The following is a 19356-nucleotide window of genomic DNA, read 5'->3' on the forward strand; positions in this document are numbered from 1 at the left end:
AGTTTTTTTTAGTTTTTATTGCATTTAAAATTTTTTATCTTAGAAAGACGAAAAACATTTCCTAAGACTATTATCATACACATTCTTAGAATTTTAATAAAAACACTTGAAAATATTTTTAAATTATTTTAAATGTTAATTTATGCTTAAAATAAATAATCAAAAAACTATTTTTAAAATCAAATGAATATTTTTTTAAGTTAACAAATGTACTTCAAATTTTTTTTTAAAAAAAACAATAGTTTTCAAATCGATTATTATTATTTTTAAAATTTTCACATTAACTCTTTGAAAAAAAAAACTTGTTGCTTCTCTCAAGCTAATTCAAACCATATATAGTGTGAAAATAAATAAAATAATAAATTATTTCATTAAACAAAAAATTCAATTATTTTATTTAAAATTTCATTAAAGGAAGAAAATCTTTTTCTAGATATTATCTTTTTTAACGATTAACTTTATTTTCCTTAAAAAAAATGGAAAAACACAAATATTGTAAGAGGAAGCCAAGCATCTTAGGTAATGGACAAACTTTTGTATATAAATAAATATCAACTCTGAGAATCATTACCAACATTCCTGAATTAGAGTGAGAGAGGGGGAGAAAATGGATAGAGTGTCATCATCTGAAGAGCCCACAGCGAAAATCTCTTCAATCTTCATCTACCCCATCAAATCATGTCGTGGGATTTCTGTTTCTCAAGCACCCATCTCTCCTACTGGTAACTCCTCACCGGCCCACTCCTTTCCTTCCTCCATTTTCCATGATTTTTTTTTGGTCAATTTCATCAGTTTTCGTCTCACTCACTTGTTTCTTAAACCATATATTCCAGTTTTCATTTCTGGGTCTTCTTTGTTTTTCATTTTTCTTCCTTTCCATTCATCAGTTTGCATGTTGAATTTTCAAGTTCGTTTCATTCACCCAGATGCAGAAATTGTTTCTTGACTGGTCCAAGACTCAAATTGTGTGAGTATGATGTTTATTTTGATGGGTTCTCTTTTTTGGGAAATACCTTTTGATCAATGTTTGAACCCTTCTGTATTGTTAAGCACCACAATTGAGTATGTTTCATGGCTTTTAGTTGGGAACTGCTGGCTGATTCCTTTTCGGTTTTCATCCATGCTGGTCAGACCATGACGTTTGGATGGCATTTGTATTTTCTTTTTCTTTTTCTTTTTACTCTTTCTCTCTGAAGTATGAGTATGTCCGAATTTGTGTAAAATCTGAAATGAAGAATAAAAATCGATACTTAGAATTTTAATTTTTTTTATTAAAAAAATAACTGAAAATAGGATTTAACCTAAAAAATTGAAGACATTGAAATCTAGTAAGACTTGAGAAAAAAAAACTATTTTTTTTTCTTGATTTGACCAGAATATGAACAAAAGAAGGCAGATTTTTCCCTCTTTGATTGAATTCAAGAACTATGTATGAATCTGAATTCTGCTAACTGGTTTTTCTTGTTAAATTACCACAAGTTTTTTGGGGGTTCAGGTGTGTTGTTCCCATGATTTAAACATTGTTTCAATTCTATTTTCCTGTGTTGCATAATTTTCGGAATCAATGCTACCTCTTATCATGTTTTAGGAACAATGAATGTACAATGGCTATAGCCTCTAGATGATACTCATCACTTGATGTTTATAACCACTCTATATGATGTTTTGTCATATAAACATAGCAAAAATGATAAATGTCTGATCTTGTTTTTATTGGACTTAGATATCACACCATGTCTGGGTGTTAGAGTCGTGTAATCTGCAAATCTTATGATACAGAAGCATGACTGCATTGCTGAAATTATCCATTTCGGTTTCTTTCATAGAGAAAAATCAAATGAAGATGTGAGTGAGAGATGTGTGTGTACAGAATGTCCTGCAAAGAGTTACTTTACTCTATGATGATAAACTTGCAGCATAGGGAAACCGATTAACAAAGTATCATTTTTTGGTAGATTTTGAAGTATCTGAGGAACTTATAGTGAAAACGGGCAATATAGCTGTTGGTTGTATCTTTAGGCTAGAAAAACAACCCATAACCATGCTAATGACAACGGAGTATTTCACACATTTTGAAATATTCATGTAACATCGAAACCCTGCTTAAAGATGGTGACACATCTTTTCAACATTTTCATGCAAGGGGACAGGTAAAATTTTGTGTGGATAACAACTAGATACCTGAAATTATTTCAATTTCTTTGTTGCTTGAGTATACAGGATTTCAGTGGGACAGACAATGGTTAGTAGTGAATTCCAAGGGAAGGGCATATACCCAGAGAGTGGAACCAAAACTTGCTCTAGTTGAGGTGGAGCTGCAAAAGGAGGCATTTACTGAGGGTTGGGAACCTACAAAGAGCTCATATTTAGGTAAAACATTACTTTTTATTTAAACCTTCTTCAATGTGTTTTAGTTTATTGTGAGTGAATTGCTTTTTACGGATATGGGTTCCTTGTTTTGGGTTTAGCTTGAAACTATGCTTTTCACTTGCTTATGGTACTATCTATAGATGCTGATTGTTTCCTATTGAATTTTTTTATGGTTATGTTTGGCTCCCAAAAAGTATTTAAGGAAAGAAAAAAAATGCTAAAAAAAAAATTATTTTCTCGTGTTCGATTGTATTATGGAAAATATAAAAGAAAATCAAATATAGTTAAAATTAGTTAGAAACTTATGCATTTTCAAACCATTTAATCTTTATATTGAAGAGTTAAAATAAGTGAAATGGGTTTGAAATAGCATATGAAAATAATTTATTGACTTTAAATCTGTTTTTTATTTTCCTTCACTTTTTCTATCCTTCTAATTTTTCTATCTATTTTCTTTCCCTTGCATTTTCCTTCAAATTTTATGGGAAACAAACATAGCCTATATGAATGGAAATAACGCAAGGACATGGGCTTTTTTTGTGGAAAAATTGATCAAACAGAATGTGGCACCAATGAGGTAGCTCATCCTAAATCAAGTCATCAAGGCATTTACAGTTTTGCATCTTGCTAGAGATTTTGTGCTTGCAAGTATGTATTTTATGGGAAGCATAGTCTTATTTAAATATCAGTGTCTAAATCTGTTAATAGGCACTGATAAGTTGTGACCTTTACTGGTCAGTTCTTTCTGGTCTTAGATTCTGGATTATTATATATGTTGTAAGAAATTAAGTGGTATCTTTTCTGGTACATGAATCATGTGAATTTTTGTTTTCATACTTTGACACAAATCTCCAGATGTGATTTTATTATAATCTGCCATTCACATTGTCTTACAGTGGTGAGAGCCCCTGGAATGGATGCTTTAAAGGTTTGTTTGGGTAAACAATGTGCAAAGGCAGATGGGGTCTCTGTATGGGAGTGGTCTGGCTCTGCACTGGATGAAGGAGACGAAGCAGCGCAATGGTTCTCAACTTATCTAGGGAAACCCAGTCGACTGGTGCGCTTTAATGCAGGTAGAGCTTGACTTAATGCATCCAGAAAATGCAAATCCTTTGGTGGGTGTCAAGTAACTTGAAATGAAAAGTTATGGTGCTTAAAAGTGATATGGTTATCTCTTGTCTATTAAACTGAACCCAACTTCATTAAGCTTCATTTTCATTTGAAATAACTTCGTGTCAGACAGCTCTTATTACTTGTTATAACTAGTTTTACATCCACATTGAACGAAGCTAAAACTTGTTTGATGAGTTATTAGCTCTCTGTCATTTTGTTTTATCTAGTGGAATAAATCATCTCAAAATATTGGTGTGCAAGTTGTTTCTGTTATTTCTGTCCAGCTTGATGAGAAGCACATGCTTCAGGGTGTCACCATAGGCTTGCTGTTTAAGAAATGATTTCCATGGCCTAAAAAAGAGCCTCAATTCTTTCTTTCTAATTTCAAATTTTCCAATCTGACTGTGACCAAATGATTTTGATATTGGTGAAGGCTATCTGAGTTCCATATTTAATTGTTAGTTCTTTTTGAATCCACAAAATAATTTGTTATGTTTCTGTTTCATTTATGTTTTCTAGTTACTTCCTGACTTGTAGTTTAATTCCCAGTCTCCGTTTCCAAAATATAGAAGTAAATGTGAAGTAATTTGTAACTGCTATTTATGCAGCATCAGAAACTAGGGCTGTGGATCCCAAATTTGCTCCTGGATTCAAAATCATGTTTTCTGATGAGTATCCATTCCTGCTGATATCTCAGGTTAGTCAAGTCCTACGTAGGCTATGTTACATAAAAATATGAAGTAGACACTGTATGTTATGGGCATGGGATACATACACTAAATTAGATATTCTTTGGTTTTGGATAGAATATCTAATTTGGATTTCATGAAAATATATTTTTCAGGGATCATTGGATGCATTAAACGAGCTTCTCAAGGAATCTGTACCAATCAACCGTTTTAGACCCAAGTAACCATATCGACTTCATTTTATTTAAAAGCATTCAGATATTCTCAATCACATCTAGTATTTAGTAATTTTTTACCACTTGCTTTCCAAATTTTTTAAATTGATCACTTGAAAGTTGCAGCATTCTTGTCGATGGTTGTGAACCATTTTCTGAAGACTTATGGAAGGATCTCAGGATAAACGGGTTCAAATTCCAGGGTGTCAAGCTATGCTCCCGGTGTAAGGTAAGAAATAATCTCCTCTGGAATTTTGTGTTTGTCTTGCAACAATCTGCTAAGCTTTCATCTGAATATCAATGTATCTTACAGCTTCTTTCAGGACTCATATTTTCTAATGTTGCACTAATTAGTATATGGAAGTATTTTTTTTCATGCTTGTAAAGCAGAACACGTTTTGAAGGACACTCCAAAGGTTCCTTATTTTGAGAAGTATCAACGCCAAATAATCATAGTTGTGGGATTCTTGATAACTGTCCGGGAATTTTTTTCGGTTTTTGAAAACCAAAAAAATGAAAATGGCACAAAAACTCTTTTGACAACAAGTTTTGTGAAACCATTTTGGAGAACATTCCTGAAAATTGATCATTGTTTGAACAACATTAAAATTTTGCCCCCATTTATTTATTTATTTGATTTGTACAATACATAAGCACGTTAGCAATTAAAAATGGTCTAAAAACAAACATTTTCGTTATTTTGATCTCCAAAATAAAATTGTTTCTCAAAAAACTATTTACCAAGTAAGCTCTTAAAAGTCTCCAAAATTTCACATTTAAACAGATATCCAAGGGTGCTCCCACTTTGGGTGTTTTATTTATTTTTAAAATTTAGAAAATTTATTTGTAAGCCAAGCCCAACAGGAAAATCTACTATTCAAATATCATTCATAAAAAAAAAATGATTTGAAGTCCTGATCATTTATTAAAAGCTTTCGTGATTGGTTTCTAGTCATATCTAAATCTTCAGAATTATCATTTAGAATTGTTTGTTCACATAATTTGATTGCATTAAAAGTTCTAACAATGTTTGTGATAACTTTTTCTAATGTTTTCCAGGTACCCACAATCAATCAGGAAAATGGGATTGCAGGCTCTGAGCCAAGTGAAACCCTAAAGGAATTCCGGTCAGATAAAGTTCTGCGCCCTAATAAAAAACAGCAGGGAAAGGTGAGACTTAGTACCAAAAAGATTCCGCCCTATTATCCATGTGAATGATACACAAACTAACATGCTGAATGATTTTGCAGGTCTACTTTGGACAGAATTTAGTATGTAAAGATTCTCTTACTCAAGGGAAGGGCAAGGCAATTAGCGTGGGAGATTGTGTGTATGTCCTGAGCAAGGCCTCTTCTCCAGCAGAGGCGGCAGCTTAAACTTTCAACAATATCTTCTTGTGTCTGGTAGTGCCTCATGGACCAGACAATCTATTGTCATTCTAGTATGATGAAAACTTGCTTTGAACATGATCTACTTGTGTTTAAACTATGTTATGGACCGCATAATCTCGTGTCCACCACTTCTTTAATAGAATAAATAGTGGTTTTCTGGCTAATCTGTGATAGCATCTATTTGATTTGACTAGAAGCAGGGTCTTAAATGAATAAGGTATCAGTCTATAGGTATGAATCTTGAGCTCCATAACCACTCGTTAACTTCATTCAGATTGAGGGATATTTGTCATTAATATTTGCTTCTTCAGGTTCAAGAATATGTGGTTTCAGTGATGGGTTTCGAGGTAGTTGCTGGTTTGTAGAATAGCTTTGAATGTAGAGGCTGTAAACTGAGAAACCTGAAAATGAATATGAAGAATTGGAACAGGGAGCAAATCACCAATACCCGTAGGATTCCAGAGCCTTGATCATGGTCTTCCTGTTCTTCGCTATACCCAGTCCTTTGAGAGAAAATGTCATCATTTACATACACAATCTTTGTTAACTTCATTGCATAATGTGTGAGATACCAAATAATGACTTATAAAAACAACTGAACTTCATAAAACAAACACAATTAGGTCTTTCACACTTGTGCATCTTAAATTAAACATACATTGAACACAAATCAATCTATGAAAACGAAATATAGAAACAAATGGACAGCGAAGAATCCAGTTTTGAAGATACAGAGAAATAAACATCTACAAGCAGCCTAGAAAACGGAATCAAACAGAGAAATGAAGTAAAGCTGCAGCACCACACCAGGGAACTCCATCTGTGGCTGCTTCAGATCAGAACAAAGTTTAATGCTGCTTCAATAGTGACAGTTATTGAGTGGTACATGCTTCCATTCTTCAAGAGTGTGATTTGTAGAGTTAGACAAAGCTTTAGTCCTCTACCTCTCCACTTGTTCCAGCAGCTGCTTCATCAAGACCACTTTTCCTCACCTAGAGATCAGTTTTTATGTATCACAAAAACGAAGAGAGGGATTTTGATATATGTTGAGTCTAGAAAAAATAATAATTGAAATTGAACTGACCAAACAAACAAAAAATGGGTTTTCATTCAGGAAAAAGGAAATAAACACGCTGAATAAAAAAAGCAACAGGGCATGTAAATTAAAAGCAGGAAATAGAATATGCACCCAACAAAATAAAAAATGATAACAAAAAAGGTACAAGAGATGGTATTTTTTTTAGTTACCTGAATCTTTTGGCCATCAAGATATATATCTTGTACATGAGCAATCTTGTTCCAGTCTTCACCTCTTCTTGGTTTGCATCTTTCAGCCAATTCAGGACAGTCTTCAATCTTCAACTGTGTTAGGGCAGTAAGGCGACGCATCTTCTCTGGCAAAGCGGCTAAGTTACGGCAACGTTCAATCTGCAGTTGTCTTAATGCAGTGAGGTGACCCATTCCCTCAGGTAGAGCTAAGAGTTCTGAGCAGCCTTTAATCACAAGTGTGTCAAGGGATGTGAGACTTAGTGACTCTTCCTCCTCCGACAATGCTCTAAAGTTTTCACAATAGCCAATGGCCAAGTAAAGCAGAGTGTTAGAAGTAGGTACTTGAAATAGCCACCTGGGCAAAATCTCTAGCATCGGTAACCTAGAAATTAACAAATTTCGTAGGCTTCCAAAGCCTTGAATGTTGCCTTCCTTTTCCCCATTCCTATTCCCCAAATCAAGACTTTCACAATCTCCTATTATCAAGTTCTCTAATGCAGGTAGGTGTTTCGGCAAAGACGATAGACGTGGACATTCCGCAATTATCAATGTTCTAAGAGCAGTGAAGTTTCGCATCCCTTCCATAAGAGATTCCAAATTAGGACATCCCCCAATGATTAAAATCCGAAGAGAGTTGAAGCATCTCCTCCCTACCTCTCTTTCTTTGTGGGGAAAAGCCATTTGTTGTGTTGTTACAGACAAATGCCTTAAACTCATCATCTTCCCAACATCTCTTGGCAATTCTTCAAATGAATCACATCCAAATAGATGCAATGTTTGCAAATGGTGCAATTTGCAAATAGAATTCGGGAGTTTCTTGATGCTATTATTGTCTATTAGGTTCAAATATCTGAGGTGCTTGAGATTACAAATGGAATTTGGTAGTTCCTCGAAGCTCAAATCTGCTACATTCAGAACTCGCATGTATTTAAATCTTAAGAGGCAAGTAATGACAAATGATTCACATTTTGGCCCAACATCATGATCTCGGAATAAAATGGTTCTTACATTGTTCAGCTTCCCAAAGAATCTTGAAATTGTCTCTTCTTCCTTTGTTTCATCAATTTTCAAAATTGAAACATGCCGAACTTTTGTAGAAATGTTTTCACTATCAAAATTTAACATGCTACACTCAGGTTGTGCCACCAATAAAGCAAGATCATGTACAAGATCATGCATTTTGAAACAATAAAAGAATCCCGGAACATCTTCCTCGACATCTTGAAAGAATGATTTTTGTAATAACTCATCAATGTATCGATTGCCAATATCTTTCATCTCTTCGTTTTGTTCTGATGGTTGAATCAAACCTTGCCCCATCCACATTTCAATCAACTGAATGTTATTGAATTGAATATCTTTTGGATAAAGCGAACAAGATGCAAAACATTGTTTTAAATAAAATGGCAATTCATCATAGCTTAGTTTCAATGCGGGCAAAACATCATCTTTCTTTTGCTCTAGTTTCCAGATTTCACTATCTCGCACTCTCAACCAATCTTTTTCCTCTGCCTTTAAATAAAGCAAGCCACCCAAAGTTTTTACCGCCAGAGGGAGGCCTTTGCGTTTTTTGACAATATCCTTCCCAATCCCCACAAGTCTTGGATATTGTTTATCTCGATCATCCTTGAATGCACATGTAATAAATAGAGACAAACACTCCTCATCAGAAAGACCCTTTAATTCATACATGGGACAAGTACCCATGACGGAGGCTACCAATTTATCACGTGTGGTGACAATTATTTTACTTCCCTTAGCACCGCCATCTAGCAAGGTTTTTAACTCAAGCCATTTATCTCGATTCTTACTCCACACGTCATCTAAGATAAGTAAGAATTTTTTATCATCTAATACATTTATAAGAAGACGTGCCAACTCATCCATGGGTAAATCATCACATTTGCCATGAGTGGCAGAAGTAATGATTTCTTTTATTAACCTTTTGACATCAAACTCATCTGAAACACAAACCCACATTCTTTTCTCAAAATGAGCAACTACTCTCCCATCATTATATACTAATTTGGCCAGAGTAGTCTTGCCAAGACCACCGATTCCAACCAAGGGAAGAACAGAAACATTTTCCTCATCGCTTGATTGCATCAGAAGCTCTATAATATTTTCTTTATCATCATCCCTTCCGATGACATCGGAAGCACGCACAAAGGAGTAGTTCTCCCTCTTCCTATTCAGGACAGGCACAGGCACATTGACACCCATTTTCTTGAGATTAAATTTATCCGCATCAGCTGCGACCTTATCTAATGTCTCTCTAATCTCCTTCATCTTATTACCCATCTTAAAGCGGAATGCAAGTGGATTTGAGCTGGAAAAGAAATGGCGTACCTTTCTTTTAATGCCTCCCTCACTCACTACTACCCGCTGCAAAGAGTCATACTCAAATTCATCAAGCACATCTTCTGCATCATAAAAGCAATCCTTGAGCTTCCCAAGCCAATCAGTGAGCTGATGGTTGTTGACTTGCTGCTCCTCCGCATCCAAGAGCACGGCTCTGACGGTGGATAAGGTGGCCTTGAGATTTTCCAGCTCGCTGTAGACACTCCGCGCAAGGCCGACTTGTTGGAGAGCAAGGGAGGTGGCCTTCCCTAGAAGCCTATCAGCAATGTTAAATGCAAAGGATTCAACCATGTTGAAACTGAGTGCAGTGGATCAGAGAGGAGGAACGGTAAAGGTGAAGTCTGAAGATAATGGGAATGGCATCCACGCTTTAAAGCCGGTGATGCAGTCAATAAAGTAGTCAATAAAGCAGTGGCACTGGGTGGTGCGTAAATTTTAAATTTGTTTATTTTCAATTTTACTAATTAATAATTATTGATCCAATTTTCTGTTTTTATTTATTTATCTTTGAATTCTGGGAATGGCTCATCTAACTTGTTTTATGGGACCTCATTAATCCATCTTCAAGTTGAATCTCCAGTCAAATAATCTATTTTAGAGCTTAAAATAAATTAATTCTCAATAATACTCATCCTCAAATTTTGTAGAGCCAACTAATTTCACTTTTTTATTTTTTGGCAATTTTTGAAAATATGTATCCATCATTATTCCGATTTGTTTTATTATTAAATATATGACTTTATTTTCATAATTAAAATGGTAAGATAAGAGGAAAAAAAAAAATTGAGTGCTATGTTTGGTTCTTAGAAAATTTGAGGGAAAGAAAATAGAGAGAAAAAGTGGAAGGAAAGAAAAAAATGAAAGAAAATAGAAAATAGATTCAAAATTAATAAATTATTTTTATATGTTTCTTCAAACTCATTTCACTTCATTTCCTTAATTATATAAAGATTAAATAATTTTAAAATGTATAAATTTTTAATTAATTTTAATTATATTTTATTTTTAAAAAAAAAATTTGTAGTGAAACCAAAAATGAGAAAATCATTTTCCTTTACATTTTTTTTCTTTCCTTAGTACTTTTCAGGAACCAAATATAACCGAGATGAATTGATTCTCATTGAAGGAATTAAAAATATAGATTTTTTAAAAAAACTTCACTATCAACATTATTGAGATAGGGAACTAGCTTTCAAATAATGTTGTTAAACACTGAGTAATTTCTTTTTCTTTTTTTTTTTTTCTCAAATACCAATTATACTATGAAATTTTTTCTCTTGATATGTCATTAATGTTTATCTGGTTGTCAATTAAGTATTACTATAACATATTTAATTATTTTTTTGAAAAATTACAATACAACAAAAACCACCAAGTATACTTGTTAATTAAATATTACCATAATATATTTATGATAATTGATGTTAACTAATATTTATGATGATTGATGTTAACTAATATTTATTTTTATTAATTTTAAGTAATAAATTTATTGTTAAACATTGATATTGAAAATATTATAGAGACATACACGTTATAAAATGAATCAAAGATATGAAATCATTGTACTGAAACATGCTATTATTAGTATGGGAAAATGAAATAAAAGAAAGTTGAGAGTAAAAATAAGTTATTTGTTTTAATTTAATATTTTAGAATTATTTTAATTTTAAATTATAATATTAAGTTATTTTAACAAATATTTTTAATCTACTTAATGAATTAAATTAAGTTACAAAATTATATTAAGTTATTAAATTGATTTATCAAATACTTTTTTACTTCTCGACTTATTTATTTAACGTTTAGGTATAGTTTAAAATTTACATTAACATAAAAAAAATGGTTCAGAGACTATCGAGCATAGAATTTTTTTTATTATTTACTCTTAAAAATGGGAAATGTAAATACATTATTGGAATGTAATATTTCTTTCTATAAGATTTATATATATATATATATATTCTGAATAATTGAGCAATGAAGGAATTGTTGTGAATTTCTAGTTTCTAGATACTAGAGATTAAGGAAAAACAGAGGCCTTATTTTCTATGGGTGGTGGGGGGCACATGCCTAGGATGATGTCATATCCTTTGGTAAAATCTTGGATCCCATTTCTTATTCCTGGTTGAAAGTGAAGATTTTCTTGGTTTTCTCATTCTATCTTTCTACTTCTACCAAAACAAAAAGAAGATTCCATGGTTCTCTTAAGCCTGCCTTCCCCTCCACTCTACGTTGAAGACAATGCTGTCCATTGCAATGCTTTGTAACATTGGTACTTTTAATTTACTTGACTTACGAAACCCGACATTTCATGTTGGTTATGAATATGAGCAGAAGAAGGAATATCTAATAATAAACTTATATATAGAGATATGAAGAGCAGATCGGCTTTATATATTGATATAAATTTTTAAAATAAATATTTATTTAAAAATTAAACAGACAATACTTTTTATTCATTTTATATTATTTATATAAATATTAATAATCTCTTATTAAATTCAAATGTTTTAAACTAGATATCATCTTCACAATAATTTTTTTAATCAATAAAAATAGATATTTTTAATCCAAATTTCATTTTAATTGCATAAGTTTAACATTTTTGTGTGGCTAATTTTAAATCTCTTTCACTTTTACAAGATAAAAGGTATAATTTTTGAAAATATATCATTTAATCAAGGTTTATCATTATTATTATTTTTAAATAACATTGCTATTAAGCCAACTATAGTGAACACACATATTTCATTCTATTTCTTCACAATCAGTAAACATATCAAATGAATCAATTTCATTCTTATTTAGTTTTTTGATAATTTTGTAAATGCTTCAATAAAAAAATTTATTCTATTTTGATTTCTTTCATTTCATTTTCTTATTATTTTGATGATGTTTCATTTCATTCTCTTTCCTAAAAAGTTTAGTAAATATGTCATAATGTTTTACATAAAATAAGTTCATTCCATGTCTGCCACAATACCAAAGCAAAGTGGCATATCAAGCTCGTAAAACTATGTTATTAATTTATGTCAATACAAATTAATATTCTTTGAAGAAATAAAATTAATGAAATTACATGAAAAATATGCTATTAAATTATTTGACTTGATGCTTGGAAGATATGTGGTAGAATTTAAGTTAAAAGCTTAATGACTTAAAATAACTTTAAACCAAATTATGTTTAAGTTATTAAATCATTAAGTTGATTGGCCAAAATCATTTTTTTTATTTTAAATTACAATATTATATACTTCATGAAATTCATTTAATACACTTAATAACCTAGATGAAGTCATTAAGTTAATAAGTTGGATTTATAAAACATCATCTTTCTCTTCTACTATATATTATGCACTGTCTACCATATCTAAACTGAAACAACTAATACCTGAAAGACAATGTAGAATCTTCTTTAAAATTTGGAGAGATAAAAGACAAGGTTTTTTTTTTCTTTTCTTTTCATTCATTCATCAGTTTGCATGCTGAATTTCCAAGTTTGTTTCATTCACCCAGATGAAGAAATTGTTCCTTGACCGGTCCAAGACTCAAATTTTGTGAGTATGATGATTGTTTTGATGGGTTTAATTTTTTTTATTTATTCAGAGAATAACTGAAAATAGGATTTAACCTAAAGGGTTAAAGGCTACTAAAACGTTGAAATCTAGTTAGAATTGAGAAAAAAAAAAATGAATGGGGCTTTGTTGTGACGAATTTTATTTGGTAATTTTGATTTTAAAGGTTTTGATTTCCTGTATTTCAGCCAATTTCTTGTTTGAATTTTCAACAAGATTGGCGAAATTGAATGGCAGATTTTAAAAGACTTTTTTTTTTTTTCTTGGTTTGACCAGAATATGAACAAAAGAAGGCAGGTTTTTTCCTCTTTGATTGAATTCAAGCACTGTATTTGAATCTGAATTCTGCCTACTAGTTTTTCTTACTAAATTACCGCAAGTATTTTCGGGGTTTGGGTGCGTTGTTCCAATGATTTATATGTTATTTCAATTCTAATCTCCTATGTTGGGTAATTTTTGGAATGAATGCCATCTCTTAAATTTCAGAGTCTAAATATGTGACTAGGCACTGATTAGTTGTGACCTTTACTGTTGGGTATTTTTTGTTCCTAGGTTGTGGATTACTAGATATGTTGTAAGAAATTTAGTGATCTCTCTTCTGGTACATGAATCATGTGAATTTTTGTTTTCATACTTGGACACAGATCTCCAGATGTGATTTTATTATAATCTGCCATTGACATTGTCTTACAGTGGTGAGAGCTCCTGGATAGTCAAGTCCTATGCAGGCTATGTTACATGAAAATATGAATGGTTATGGCATGGGATTCATACACTAAATGCCTACTGTCAGAATAAACGGGCTGATCAAATTCCAGGGTGTCAAGCTATGCTCCCGGTGCAAGGTACGAAATAATCATCTCTGGAATTTTGTACCTGTTTTACAACAATCAGCTAAGCTTTCATCTGAATCTCAATGTACCACACAGCTTCTTTCACAACTCATAATTTCTTTAGTTGTACAATTTAGTATATTGAAAGTATTTTGTTTCATACTTGTGGAATAAAACATGTTTCTGGTGTTGAGGGACACTCAAAAGGTTCTTTTTTTGAAGATTATCTACACCAAATGATCATAGTCTCAGGATTCTTGAAAATTGTTTAGCAGTTTCTTGTTTTTTATTTTTTTATTTTTCTCTTCTAAATGTCCATCCAAATGAATGAGAAGTTTGAGTAATCCAAAATCTATTTTCAGCTTTTGAAAACAGAAAAAATGAAAATGGCACAAAAAATCTTTTGGCAATAAGTTTTATGCAACTGTTTTGAAAACATTCCTTAAAACAAATCATTTCAAAAAACATTAATATACTTATATGCGTTTTAAAAATTTAAGCACCTTAACAATGGAAAATAGTCTAAAAACTACCATTTTAATTATTTTCTTGAAAAACTATTTTCATTTGTGCTACCAATAAGCCGTTAAGACCCAAAATTTCATATTTAGATATTGAAGGTGCTCCCTTTTGGGTGTTTTATTTTTTTATTTTTTTTATTTTAAGTTTTTATTTGTAAGATGTGTTGCATAGGAAAAATGTTATCTACTATTCAAATATCACCCACAAAAAAAAAAAGGAAGTTATGATCATTTATTAAAATTTTTTGTAATTGATTTCTACCCATATCTAAATCTTCATAACTATCATTTAGAGTTGTTTGACTTCACATAGTTTGATTGTATTAAAAGATTTCTAATGATGGTTGTGATAACTTTCCTAATATTTTTCAAATATCCACTATCAATTAGTAAATGAGATTGTCGACTCCAAACCTAGTGAAACCCTTAAGAAAATTCGATAAGATAAAGTCTTGCACTCTAATAAAAAAAAAGGGAAATGCAAGACTTAGGTGGTGTTTATTTTATTTTTTTACTTAAATTTAAATAGAACTTGGTTTAACTTAACTCTAAATACAACTTAATAGTATTAAATATTAAGTATTACTAGGATGAAGGTTGTATTGAGATTGTGTTTTGTTTGTTTCAAAAAGTTATTTTTAGCATTCAGTAAAAAGTCAAATATTTTGATTTCTTTTTTATTCAGTCGAAAATTTTTAAAAATAAGTAATTAGTTGAAAAAAATAGTTAAAAACAAATAACTTAAAATCTGAAAGCAAATGACATTAAACTGTAAGTTAGAAAAACAAACACCACCCTAGTACCACAAAATTTTGACCCCTATCATCCATAGTAAATGATACACAAAATAACATGTTCAATGATTTTGCAGGTCTTCTTTGGACAGAATTTAGTATGCCAAGATTCTCTTACTCAAGGGAAGGGCAAGGCAATTAGTGTGGGAGAATGTGTATGTACTCGGCAAGGCCTCTTCTCCAGCAGAGGCAGCTATTACTCCTTAATTTTGCCTTTCCAGGTTGGGAATAAGTGGTTCAAGGCAATGGGTTTCAGGGAGCTAGTTAGTGGTTGGTAGAATAGCTATGAACCTTAAGGGTAAGGAAGTTAGGCATGTCCCATGCAAGATTGTTTATTTGATCAATCATTTGTAACTTGATTGCATAATGTGTGAGATTACAAATAATGATAGGAAAAACAACTGAACTTCATAAAATAAACACAACCAAATCTTTGACACTTGCGCATCTTAATTATACATGCTTTGAAGTATTGATGAACACAAACCAATCTATGAGAAATGAAATTAAAGAAACAAATGGACAGTGAAGAGTTCAGGAACAAATAGCCACAACTACCCTAGAATACTGAATAAAAGGAGCTCCACAATCCAACAAGCAAGCAAGCACGCATTCCAATTTCCAACCAAATAGAGAAATGAAGTGAAGCTACAGTGCCACACCAGGGAACACTATCTGAGGCCTTTTCAGACTGGTTGTGCTACCAAGTTATTTAGTAGTGCTTCCATCCTTCCAGATTGTGATTTGTAGAGTTGGATAAAGCTTTAATCCTCCATCTCCCCGCTTGTTCCAGCCCCTGCTTCATCCAGACCGCTTGCCCTCACCTGGAGCAGCATCAGTTTTATACGTATCATATAAACGTAGAGAGAGATATTGATTTATATGAATCAAGAAGAAGAAATAACAAATTCAAATTGAATTGACCAAACCAAAAGAACGAAAAAAAAAAAAGAGGGTTTTCATTGAGGAAAGAGTAAATAAACAATATCAATACAAGAAACAACAAAGAAGATAATTAATTACAACAACTAGATATATGCACGCAACAGAGTGAAGAAGAAATAAAAAGAAAAAGGAGTATAAGAGATGGTATTTTTTAATCTTACTTGATTATGGATTGTTGATTCAATCTTTTCGCCATCAAGATATATATCTTTTACATGAGCAATCTTGTTCCAGTCTTCACCTGTTCCTGGTTCGCATCTTTCAACCAATTCAGGACAACCTTCAATCGTCAAGTGTGTTAAGGCTGGAAAGTGGCGAATCTTTTCTGGCAAAGATGATAGTTGAGGGCAATCTGTAATCTTCAGTTGTCTTAGGGCAGTGAGGTGACCCATTCCCTCTGGCTGAATTGAGAATTGCGTGAGACTTAGTGACTCTTCCTCCTCCGACAATCCTCTAAAGTTTTTACAATCGTCGATGGACAAGTAAAGCAGAGTGTTAGAAGTAGGTACTTGAAATAGCCACCTGGGCAAAATCTCCTGCTTTGGTAACTCAGAAATCTCCAAATTTCGTAGGCTTCCAAATCCTTGAATGTTTTCTTCCCCTTCCCCATTCCTATTCCCCAAATCAAGGATTTCACAATCCACAATTACCAGGTTCTCTAATGCAGGTAGGTGTTTCGGCAAAGACGATAGACGTGGACATTCCACAATAATCAATGTTCTAAGAGTAGTGAAACTTCGCATCCCTTCCATAAGAGATTCCAAATAAGGACATTCCCCAATGCCCAAAATCCGAAGAGAGTCGAAGCATCTCCTCCCTACCTCTCTTTCTTTGTGGGGAAAATCCATTTGTTTTGTTGTTACACTTAAATGCCTTAAACTCATCATCTTCCCAATATCTCTGGGCAATTCTTCAAGTGAATCACATCCATTTAGATGCAATACTTGCAAGTGGTACAATTTACAAATAGAATTTGGGAGTCTCTTGATGCTTTGATTGTTGGCTAGGTCCAAATATCTGAGGTGCTTGAGATTACAAATGGAATTTGGTAGTTCCTGGAAACTCGAATTTTGTACATCCAGCACTCGCATGTATTTAAATCTTAAGAGGCAAGTAATGACAAATGATTCATATTTTGGCTCAACATCATGATCTCGGAATAAAATGGTTCTTACATTGTTCAGTTTCCCAAAGAATCTTGAAATTGTCGCTTCTTCCTTTGTTTCATCAGTTTTCAAAATTGAAACATGCCGAACTTTTGTAGAAATGTTTTCACTATCAAAATTTAACATGCTACACTCAGGCTGTGCCACCAATAAAGCAAGATCATGTACAAGATCATGCATTTTGAAACAATACACGAATCCCCCAAGACCTTCCTCAACATCTTGAAAGAATGATTTTTGTAATAACTCATCAATGTATCGATTGCCAATATCTTCCATCTCTTCGTTTTGTTCTGATGGTTGAATCAAGCCTTGCCCCATCCACATTTCAATCAATTCAAAGTTCTCGAATTCAAAATCTTTTGGAAAAAGTGAGCAAGATGCAAAACATTGTTTTAAATAAAATGGCAATTCATCGTAGCTTAGTTTCAATGCGGGCAAAACATCATCTTTCTTTTGCTCTAGTTTCCAAATTTCGCTATCTCGCACTCTCAACCAATCTTTTTCCTCTGCCTTTAAATAAAGCAAGCCACCCAAAGTTTTTACCGCCAGAGGAAGGCCTTTGCATTTTTTGACAATATCCTTCCCAATCCCCACAAGTTTTGGATATTGTTTATCTCGACCATCCTTGAATGCACGTGTAATAAATAGAGTACCCATGACCGAGGCTACCAATTTATCACGTGTGGTGACAATTATTTTACTTCCCTTAGCACTGCCATCTAGCAAGGCTTTTAACTCAAGCCATTTATCTCGATTCTTACTCCACACGTCATCTAAGATAAGTAAGAATTTATTATCATCTAATACATTTATAAGAAGACGTGCCAACTCATCCATGGGTAAATCATCACATTTGCCATGAGTGGCAGAAGTAATGATTTCTTTTATTAACCTTTTGACATCAAACTCATCTGACACACAAACCCACATTCTTTTCTCAAAATCAGCAACTACTCTCCCATCATTATATACTAATTTGGCCAGAGTAGTCTTGCCAAGACCACCGATTCCAACCAAGGGAAGAACAGAAACATTTTCCTCATCGCTTGATTGCATCAGAAGCTGTATAATATTTTCTTTATCATCATCCCTTCCGATGACATCGGAAGCACGCACAAAGGAGTAGTTCTCCCTCTTCCTATTCAGGACAGGCACAGGCACATTGACACCCATTTTCTTGAGATTAAATTTATCCGCATCAGCTGCGACCTTATCTAATCTCTCTCTAATCTCCTTCATCTTATTACCCATCTTAAAGCGGAATGCAAGTGGATTTGAGCTGGAAAAGAAATGGCGTACCTTTCTTTTAATGCCTCCCTCACTCACTACTACCCGCTGCAAAGAGTCATACTCAAATTCATCAAGCACATCTTCTGCATCATAAAAGCAATCCTTGAGCTTCCCAAGCCAATCAGTGAGCTGATGGTTGTTGACTTGCTGCTCCTCCGCATCCAAGAGCACGGCTCTGACAGTGGATAAGGTGGCCTTGATATTTTCCAGCTCGCTGTAGACACCCCCTGCAAGGCAGACTTGCTCGACAACAAGGGAGGTGGCCTTCCCCAGAAGCTTATCAGCAATGTTAAATGCAAAGGATTCAGCCATGTTATGATATCAAGAAGGATCAAGGAATAGGGAAGAGTTGAGGAGAAAGTGGAACTAGGTTGAGGGTCTTGTGGAGAGGTATGAAATAATTAACCATGACTTCAAGTATATATTGAAAATGCAACGAAAAGGGTTTAGGATTTGGAGTGAATGCAGCTAACATTCTTCTTTATTCCTTGCACCATCCTTACTCATTCCTTCAAATAGAGTAAATGCTTTCTTCTTTGGAAGCCAAAGAAACTTTTCTTTCAGTGAAGAAACAAAATTTATCCTATTCTACCATCTCCGTATTAATTTGATAATATATATATATATATATATTAATTTTTTAAACTCATTTAAAAACAACTGAAGAAGAAACTTTAATTTAATGAAACAAATTTGCAAGAACATTACATATAAAAAGTCATACTTTTATGTTTTACATGTAATATATATTAGGACGATAATAAACCTCTTAAATTATCTACTTATTTCAATGAAAAATAAAAAAACTTAAACACATG

The 19356-nt window shown here is 32.9% G+C and overlaps 3 protein-coding genes across 3 annotated transcripts; 1 reads left to right on the forward strand and 2 right to left on the reverse strand.

Moving 5' to 3' along the window:
* Positions 1-575: 575 nt before the first annotated feature.
* Positions 576-5942, forward strand: LOC117917031 (mitochondrial amidoxime-reducing component 1-like). The gene is made up of 8 exons (XM_034833263.1): positions 576-722; positions 2221-2370; positions 3267-3443; positions 4092-4180; positions 4328-4392; positions 4514-4616; positions 5447-5557; positions 5638-5942. Exons 1-8 carry the CDS (start codon positions 608-610, stop codon positions 5761-5763), a joined length of 936 nt encoding a protein of 311 aa, XP_034689154.1. The 5' UTR covers positions 576-607; the 3' UTR covers positions 5764-5942.
* Positions 5943-6364: 422 nt separating this feature from the next.
* Positions 6365-18884, reverse strand: LOC117917013 (disease resistance protein RGA2-like). Its single transcript, XM_034833250.1, has 3 exons — positions 17918-18884; positions 7027-8766; positions 6365-6770 (listed from the first exon to the last, which is right to left on the reverse strand). Exons 1-3 carry the CDS (start codon positions 18848-18850, stop codon positions 6711-6713), a joined length of 2733 nt encoding a protein of 910 aa, XP_034689141.1. The 5' UTR covers positions 18851-18884; the 3' UTR covers positions 6365-6710.
* LOC117917023 (putative disease resistance protein RGA3) lies at positions 15524-17907 on the reverse strand. Its single transcript, XM_034833256.1, has 2 exons — positions 16241-17907; positions 15524-15958 (listed from the first exon to the last, which is right to left on the reverse strand). The coding sequence occupies exons 1-2, from the start codon at positions 17903-17905 to the stop codon at positions 15899-15901; spliced, it is 1725 nt and encodes a 574-aa protein (XP_034689147.1). The 5' UTR covers positions 17906-17907; the 3' UTR covers positions 15524-15898.
* Positions 18885-19356: the final 472 nt, after the last annotated feature.

This window comes from Vitis riparia, chromosome 1, assembly GCF_004353265.1.
Source record: "Vitis riparia cultivar Riparia Gloire de Montpellier isolate 1030 chromosome 1, EGFV_Vit.rip_1.0, whole genome shotgun sequence".
NCBI classification, from domain to species: domain Eukaryota; kingdom Viridiplantae; phylum Streptophyta; class Magnoliopsida; order Vitales; family Vitaceae; genus Vitis; species Vitis riparia.